The sequence below is a fragment of the Glandiceps talaboti genome, chromosome 10 (assembly GCF_964340395.1).
Source record: "Glandiceps talaboti chromosome 10, keGlaTala1.1, whole genome shotgun sequence".
Taxonomy (NCBI): domain Eukaryota; kingdom Metazoa; phylum Hemichordata; class Enteropneusta; family Spengelidae; genus Glandiceps; species Glandiceps talaboti.
Genome location: NC_135558.1, coordinates 12,045,001 through 12,054,270, shown reverse-complemented (window position 1 = coordinate 12,054,270; position 9,270 = coordinate 12,045,001). Strand labels below are relative to the sequence as shown.

Genomic DNA, 9,270 nt, shown 5'->3' with positions numbered 1-9,270 from the left:
CCACAGTTCTACATTTTTGGTCTAATGACATAGTATCATATATTTTATATATCTATTGTACAATAAGTCTACTATTCTACACTCTTGCCCTGATGATAGTGAGCAAATCATATTTTTACCTAATATATTCCATTCTCCCAAGTCAGAGTATATATTTTCTAGCCTAAGATAATGTAGTCCTTTGCAAGGAGGTGTGTGTTTAAGTGCTGCCGTAAAGAGAATAGTGGATTTAAAGCTGCACTTGGTGCAACACTTATAAAAAGTCATTGTATCTTTTAATTAGTGGTCAATATTATCCATAGGTGGTTTAGTGTGACAAGTTTAAATTTGAACGAAAGCTTGGTTTTGATTCTGTTGCCATGTTAACACTGCACTAGTTTGTAACTGTAGTATAGTTTTTCGATTAGACAACCACAATCTATTCACTGAAAAGTGTTAAAATATCATGTGATCATTGCACATGTTAATCAGTGGTTGATCTTATCCGTTAGTACTGTAATAACAGGTTTAATCGTGATTGCCGTTGAGGGCGCTGATTTTGGGTATGGACCTAAAAATCAATTTGATATGATTTATCAAGTCTACAGCTACAAAAAATATGTTCACTTATAGATGATTCAATACTATTCAGGGTGTATGATATTATAAGTAAGTTATTGTATCTAACAAACCATTTTCACAAAATATGTTCAGTTGCAGCTAGTGCAGCTTTAAACTGATGGATCACACTGCACATGAATGGTTGGCATGTACTGCTTGTATCTGTCTTTGACAAAATTTGTATATGGCAGCCATACGAAAAATCACAGTCATCACTACCAAACCATATATCAAAAGTGAATTTTTATCAAAATAATGCATTGTCATACTGAGATCTATGTACATAAAAAAAATAACTGCAGTTAAGTACGGGTTATCAAATTACACAAAGAGTTGTCACTGAGATAGCTTCAAACACAGTAAATTGCAGAATACTTTTTTTCTTCAAATTATCAATACCTGAATATGAATGAGGTAGCTTAAAATCTTTAGTACTACATATGTACCAGTGATTACTTGCACCAGTGCACATGCATACTAGTGGTATTTTCATGTTTAAAAAATACATTGCAAAAGTCGTTGCAATTTAATAGTGAAACATTAAGAGAGTGAGTTGGTACAAAAATCAATTACAATTACATACCTGTATGCAAATGTTATGCCAATGACTGCATGGTCGTTTTTGTATATGAAAGTGCGTGATCACACTGTATGATTCAAGTTTTACAGAAATTTCCTGTCTCAGATAAACACACATCAGTGTATTTAACGATAACAGAACCCTGTGCTGTGTGAGTGCCAGTGTGGGTACTCATGGGGTCTTTGTGGTGAAATGTGGCTAGATGTCTTTATTTACCTCTATTTTCATCATGTTGTGACATTTGTTTTGTTCTGGGTGATCGCCACCTTCCCTCATCTGACCCTGTGTAATAGAATATCTTGTTTGATTTTCAAGGATCTTGAATGGTTTCTTCAACCAATCAGCACGCTTCTTTGAAAATCGTTTGGAGAGAGGGTACTACCACTGACAGGTCATGTTATGCCGTCAACGCAATCCTCCATGTGTACTTTTTTTTGTTTGTTTGTTTAATTTCTTCAGTGTGTGCAGCTGCCAACAAAACACTCAACCTGATTGGCTACTCAAAAGCGTGAGTTCAAACAGGATTTTCTATTACTATTACACAGGGTCAGATGTGGGAAGGCGATGATTAGCCCAGAAAAAAACAAATGACACAAAACGATGGAAATAGAGGTAAACAAAGACATCTAGCCACTTTCACCAAATCAGATTTTAATCAGATCTTGGGCATTTATACTCATACTTAGTCACTTTCACTTGCTACCCTCACAAAAGTACGGCCACAGAGAACACAGCAAGCACTTGTGCGAATACCCTGCGTACATCACACTTGCACTCAGTGCACGTCTTGAGGTTCTGTTCTATCATTACAAGTACAGTGTAAACTAATACAATCGTACTCTGACCAGCGATAAAGAGTCCATACCACTAACACCAGCATGACCTCTTTCATAAAGAATAAAAATATCATTTCCATATTTGAGAGTGTTTTGGAAACTTGTCATACAACTATATCCACTGTAACCTGGGTTAATAGCCAACTTTCCAGCCCAAGTAGTTCCATTGTCGTAACTCCATTGTAAGTTTAGGTTAACACCTATAAAAATGCAAAGAAGGACAACTTTAGAAAAGGGTATTTGAGAAAAACCGATTGAAAATCAGCAGAAATGTTGCCACCGTTTGTTCTGACAGAAAACACACATTGCAAATAATAATACTTGCAAAATTGAGACTTCAGTTTAATATACAGATAGACACAAACTAATAGTATAATCACAACATGTTGATACAACAGTGATAAGCTATTGAATGGATATTGGTTTAATTATAGTCTCAGTAGGGCAGCTCTCTGAACACTAGTTCCATAAACTCGCATTGTACTGTTCTGGGACTTCCAATGTTTACACTATCTTGATTACAGAGTGATTAGAGTCGCATAACAGAGGAACCGCTATCACCCACTTGTGTAATCTACCACATTGAACAACAATAGTTTGAATTTGTGCCAATCTCAGTATTAAAACAAAAGCCTTGATTACAAGAGTCGTATCTAATATGAATTGACAACAATATGACTTTAACTATTACAGTAACATAGGCATATATGAATGACCAGTGATGTAGATAATGGCCGGTAGCATGTAAAAACCATCGGCTACACTGCAGTGTTTTGCTGGCTACTTTTCTGGAACTTGTTTAGATACAAGTTTATTCTATCAGTGGGCAGATTCATGGTCTCATTTGCAAATATTACAACCTACTTTTCACATTTGACTGGCTGATTTTAAAATTAGCAACCCTGAATAAATGTGGAAATAGCCAGTTTACAATGCAAACTAAGCTCTTGCAAAGACCTTTTGCAATATTTGCAGTTCTGGTAATATCTTCAGTCTGGCATGATCATTAGCTCTACTGACTCTTTTCAGGGAAAACATAGGATGAAAGCAATATAGTTGCAAGCGATGTTACAGATTTTTCACAGTAGTGATTCATCAATTGACTTATCACATTTCCTATAATGCACCATTCAAGATGGTGGGTTGGCAAATTTTGCATTTCTCTGGCTATATGAGAATGAATTCAGCAGCATATATTTATAGAGTGCAAAAAGTCCAAATTATTGACTCTAAAATCATGAATTGAATCCTTATAAATACTTACGGCCACTTGTACTCATTGGATTACTAAAGAACAAGACATCATTGTGATAAAGTATACTAGCTGCACAAACTGGTTCAATCAATGTTTCATCAAAATAAAGATCATCAAATGAGAAAGACTCAGCTCCATCAAAAGTTTTAGAGATTACACGACAACTACAATGATAACGACCTTGGTTTCTTGCATTGATGATAATAGATCCATCAGGCAGTTCAACGGGCTGAAATGAAGATCAAAATATTTTGTATTATTAGAAAAGTGTCAAAATAGAACACGATTTCTCAAAATCAAACTCACGAAACTCAAACGAATCAGTCTGTTTATAAAGTTAAAACTAAAGTTCATGTAACTGTAATTTTTCACTATTATTCGTTCACTATCATTTTTCCAATTTTTGCTACCAAAGTTTTGCTCGGTTTTTCATACCTCTCTCACTATAAAATCATCAAATTTTTCAACACATATGCAAATCACTCTTTTTTTTCATGAATTCTTATATTATCTAATATTGCACAGTCTCATATTAATGCACTATTCAAAAAAGAAATAAAAGTCTTGAATCTTTGTTTTGCTTTGCTTTGTTAAAGAAATTTATAAAGTCCTTTCTCAGTTAAAAGTTAAAAAAAGAACAATGTGGGGATCACAATACAATTCTTAATAATAAACAACAAAATGATCTCAAAATTTACCCATGTTATATTTCAAAATGGCCACCAAACTTTGTGTTAACTTTATGGGAAAATGATAAATTGACAATTTCCTTAAAAACAAGATGGTGAGCAGCCACATTTCTTTGATGATTCTAAATGCACAGGAACAAGCTTTCAGTGGAAAGAAAAAGTTAACATTATGAGGTTAATCACCTGACACTCATCTGGTTCAAAATCTCCACTTTTCTTGGGTTGGTTGTACGGAATACTTTTAATCATACCCCCATACCTCCATGTATCTCCATGATCATCACTCAAAAGACAAAACACTCCGTCCCCACTAATTGTACCATGGCCACATACAATAAGCCGACCCTTATGAGGCGCATATTTTTTCTATAAAAACAAATGATAAATCAATGCATGCATTTATAAACAAGAAATGATCACATGATAGTCACCTGACATTCATTAGGAATGAAATCTGTACTTCTGGTTGGTTGATTAAATGGTATTGATTTAACACTGCCACCATATCTCCATGTTTGACCATGGTCATCACTTAACAGACACGCCATACCCCTGGATATATACTTGTTAATGTTGTTATTGGTGAAATGACCGCATACAATTAACCGACCTTTGTGTGGTGCAAAACGTTTCTATTGTATATATAGAAACAAGATTCATTAGTATAAATTTATTCATATGCAAAATGTTTAAAGGCCCATTATTCAATCCCAGGTTATCACATTAGTGTTATCTTATCATTAGATCCATAATTACATAGGACTGTTCTTTTGTTCAGGACAAATTTTTTCTGTAGTTCTGCCTCACAACTGTTTTTCACACCTAAACAGTAATCCTGATCTGAACTGGGCCTGTTCAAACATGAGTTTACGAAGTGAAATATGGAAGCCAAAATGCTAGGTACTGTGGCCAAGCTGGTTAAAGTTTGCCTAAAACTAAAAGATCGAATCCAGGCAGATATTTTGCCAAACAATGCATGCTAGCATATCTGATAAAAAGTATCCCCAATACCATTTTCTACATACAGGTAAAAAATCCATCAAAAATGTCATCATTGGAAGATGGAAATGATCATATTTTTTTTTTTGTAAAACATAATTACAATGAAGCTGTTTTCTGCAGAATTCATAAATTGAAGTTTTTCAGTGTGTTTGAAATCCCTCAACATTTCAAGATCTTTCAGGTGTATATAAACCTCAAGTGTGGATGTTGAAAGACGTCAACTTCACATTCAGATTTTATTTGCATTTCAAGACCTCTAGCCCATGTGCAAAGGGAGTTACATTTTTATAATGGAATAAATAGCGAAATACTATATACATATGCCAAACAATTAGCGATCCAAGAACATAAACAAAAACATATACATACACTAAAACACTCCAAACTTTAAGTATTCACAATTTCCTGATGGCTCTGAAAAGCCTTACAAACATATGTATATAAATTTCTTATAATGACTTCATCTTTTGACCATACGTAACAAACGGTTTAACTTACAATCATTTTGATGCACGAACAACTCTCATGGAATGTATTTGACCCTTGAATTATGATATTTAGAACATTCAAGAAGAAAAGGTTTTCATCTTCTACCCTATTAGAAAATGTTTTTCATCTTCTACCCTATTAGAAATTTTTTTTTTCTTCTACCCTATTAGAAAATGGTTTTCATCTTCTACCCTATTAGAAAATTTTTTTTTTCTTCTACCCTATTTGTGCTTCAGATGTCAACTTACCTGTATTCCATAGCCTGGTCCAGGTTGAAATTCAGTTGTTCCTATTTGAGTTGATATATTAATTGGTTTACTCCATGTAGCACCATCATCAAAACTCTTCAAAATATGAGTAGTTTTTGGAGTACATGATGCTAAATGTGCACAGTCAGCATAAACTATGATGATAATTTCTTTTTCTTCGTCCACCATGATTGCCCCTAAACTTGAGCCATCTCCAGTTTTTAAATCATCTAATAAAAACTGTTGTGGTTTCCATGTATAACCTGAAGATAAATTTGTTGAAAATGATTTTATTTGGTTATTATAAACAAAAACCCACAGAGTAATCATGAGCCCTTTGTGCAGTATTAATCATGCTTTCTGTTTCATACCTCCATCTAGAGATCTTCTTATTGCCAAAAATTTGCGACCTTCATCACCACCATTAAACTTTCTTGCCTCTGAAGCTGCAATCAGGGTTCCCCTTGGAGTGGAAGTAATAATTGGTATCCTGTAGAGGGACACTTCTGCTTGGTCTTTGATCCATAATAACTGTTCTTCAATCACAGTGGGCGTTACCTGTCAAATGATCAGAATAACGTTTGTACGTCATACATTGTTAGCTGCAGCTGAGTACCTTGTAGCCGCAGTAACTGTGGGTATTGTAGGTTGGTGCTATTAAATAAATAACTTCACTTTTCTCTAAGTATATAAGCCTTCCATTTTTTTAAGTCTAATTACTGATCCTTGATTATTTGACTTTACACATAATTTTGAGTTAAAAATAAACTAGACTAGACCACACCACACTATTATGCTGAACTATTCCATATGGGGAGGGGGTGGGGGCTAGTCACCGTATTTGAATTTGAGTATACATATATGTGCTGCCCTTTGGGGTGCCTAGCCTTTTGGTCTAAAATGGGGTCCACTTTGTATTATTTTTTATTTTGCTCGGTCTAAAATGTGGTCCATTAATGTCCTTTACCAAATCATAACTACCATTAATTGCCCCAAAATGTTGCCTCCTAAGGAAAACTTTCATATTTTAAAAATCTGTAATGGACTAAAATGGGGTATTGTCCAAAAGGGCAGCACATATTTTTGGAAAATAAAAAAATTATTTAAAAAAAAAAAAAAAAAAAAAAATGGGGTATTGATTTTTGGTCAAAATGGGTCTACAATGGAACCTGGGGTTTCAAGCACTGGCCACACACTCCTATCAGAGCTGGCCACTGGTACCACCCCTGGGATTCTATATACCATATACCATGCCATATCATACCAATGATACCATACTATACCCTACCCAAACATACCACAATACTGTTTACTAATATCACTAATATTGACCTTGACAATTGTCTACATGTTTCCTCCTACATCAGAGAATACTGAACCCCTATGTATACATTGTCTGATGGCCCTCATTGGACATCTTTTGAAATAAGTCTACTAAAACAGTTTTTTTTAAATAAATTTTATGCATAATAGTATTCAATTATTAATCTATCAACTTGACTACGACAATACAGTAATTTAAGTCAGTAACTTCCATTCCTACTGAAAACTGTAAAAGTGAAAAAAATTACTAAAATAAATGTACTAACATTTTTGAAGGTGCAATATCCTGGGGTAGAATAAGCAAGAATGATAAACAGTGTATAAACAAACAACATAGTCCATGAATTTACGCCGCGAGGAAACAGTGAGAGGCGTCTTATACACCAACCGATAACTAAGTCATGTGATAACGCCCGCATTCAGGAGAATAAAAGAAAGAACACATGATAAAATCGATAGGGGTCATTTAAGGTCACTGTAAATTAGTGTGTCTGTCGTGTATTTTCTCCAGTGTTTATTTACTTGTCTGTTATTATTATTATTATATATACCGGTACGAGTTTTAGTATGATGTCATTTGCAAACATCTGTCACAGGTATAATCATAGGAGACCTAGGCGGAATTTGTTGTTTTGAAACAACAAATAAAATTTGAATAAACAAGGCCAAATATTTCCCCACAGCACAGGGCCACACAGTTAACACTACAGTTCATGATCACAGTCCCTAAATATAAAGCAAAATGCGGGCTCATTATTTACTCAGTTTTGTATAAATGCGATGTGTGTGTGTGAAATCACTGTTCCTCTTCTATGTGACAGAGATGGCATGTGTGTAAATGTACCAGGGAAAGAAAGCTCACGTATCGAATAGACACGTAATGCTAGTAATATATGGTAAAGAGCCATGTTCGATTTGAGGCCGTGTAACTCTGTGTCGAATCTTATAGAAGTCAAAGGTTAACAATTGCTATCACAGCCAGCACCTGCCTTCAGTATAAAAAAATTTTGAAACACAGGTCATTCCTTCGCTGTGTCTGTTTTTGGAATATAAATTTTGTAAAAGTGAACATTAGACAAAAATCAAGGAAAAGAAGAACACTGTCATATAATTTATTTCTTTTAGCATAGAGGGCATTTAACCTAACCAAAACAAAGGGTCATGAGCCAAGAAAAGGGTTGGTGATATTGTATTGTCATGCTTAGAATACCACTTCCGCTATTTTTTATTTGATGTTTTTGGAACTGCTCGCATGAGATATCGAATGTTGTATTTTTTACGTTAGTGTAAAAACTGAATGACGTTTTCGTAAACTGTATGACACAGAAAATACTCGTGGAGGAGCAGTGACGTGTATACCTACACCTGTGTAACTGTATAATTTCTCAATCTCAGTCACAATCTTGTCACAAGTGTATCATTGTCAGTCACCATGCCTCCTAAGTTTAAACGCCACCTTCAAGATGAAGATTTGTACGGATCCAGGCCTACAGAAAGGGTAAGAATACATTATTACTACTAACAGGAGCGTTGAAGTAATCTCCATGCAACAAATGTGCTAGCATCATCACATGAATTTTCACGTTTGTAGAATAGTTTCATTGAATCGCTGTGTAGAAATGTAGAATTGTCAACGAAAGATAATTTCTTCAGTCAGCAGTGCAATAAAATACCAGATGACTGAAAGACATCTTCATGTAAAGTGTAGATGTATTTTGAGTAAAGGTGTCACCTAAGAGGGCATGTGTGTATGAAACCTTGAGGCTTGACTGGACATCATACATCGACATCATCAATCTAGTATCATTTCTCATGAATGGCATGATAAGAGGCAGGAGATATTTAGTATGTGTATGAATGTATGATTGGTTTGTTTTGTTTTTTCTATGACTGAGTGTGATGCGTGTGTGTATATAAAGAACATTTGTTATGTATATATTTATTTTTATAACAGTGTAACCAGCAATACATTATACTAAGCATGTCAGTCAGGGCCTTGGACCTCGATTAGTTCAGAAAGAACTACTGTCCTTGGTCCTCACCAGAATTTTATTTTGTCCCTAGACGTTGTATTTTTTCTCTCTCTTTCATTTCTATATATCTATTCAATATCTGTATAAACTGTATAAGTTCTGGTGAAATAAATTTCAATTCAATTCAATTCAATTCAATTCAATTCAATTCAGATATAAGTGGACTATCCAAACAAGAATGTAAATCACATCTCATATGAAACTAGTTTATTTTT

The 9,270-nt window shown here is 34.5% G+C and overlaps 2 protein-coding genes across 2 annotated transcripts in view; one reads left to right on the top strand and one right to left on the bottom strand.

Moving 5' to 3' along the window:
* Positions 1-1,390: 1,390 nt before the first annotated feature.
* Positions 1,391-7,410, bottom strand: LOC144441379 (sialidase-1-like). The gene is made up of 6 exons (XM_078130943.1): positions 7,289-7,410; positions 6,071-6,257; positions 5,700-5,962; positions 4,392-4,592; positions 3,281-3,500; positions 1,391-2,216 (listed from the first exon to the last, which is right to left on the bottom strand). The coding sequence occupies exons 1-6, from the start codon at positions 7,355-7,357 to the stop codon at positions 2,005-2,007; spliced, it is 1,152 nt and encodes a 383-aa protein (XP_077987069.1). The 5' UTR covers positions 7,358-7,410; the 3' UTR covers positions 1,391-2,004.
* A 780-nt stretch (positions 7,411-8,190) lies between these two features.
* The window catches only part of LOC144441083 (vesicle-associated membrane protein 4-like), a 7,500-nt gene continuing 6,420 nt past the window's right edge, over positions 8,191-9,270 (top strand). Inside the window, exon 1 of the mRNA XM_078130613.1 lies at positions 8,191-8,520. Coding sequence (XP_077986739.1) covers positions 8,455-8,520 — 66 coding nt within the window. The 5' untranslated portion in view covers positions 8,191-8,454. The remainder of the gene's footprint in view (positions 8,521-9,270) is intronic.

Coding starts and splice junctions, on each gene's coding strand:
- LOC144441379 (XM_078130943.1), bottom strand. CDS start 7,357: ATGTTGTTTGTTTATACACTGTTTATCATTCTTGCTTATTCTACCCCA. Junction 3,501..4,391: donor TCATTCCTAATGAATGTCAG/GTGACTATCATG, acceptor TCTTCATTTCAG/CCCGTTGAACTGCCTGATGG. Junction 2,217..3,280: donor TCCAATGAGTACAAGTGGCC/GTAAGTATTTAT, acceptor GCATTTTTATAG/GTGTTAACCTAAACTTACAA.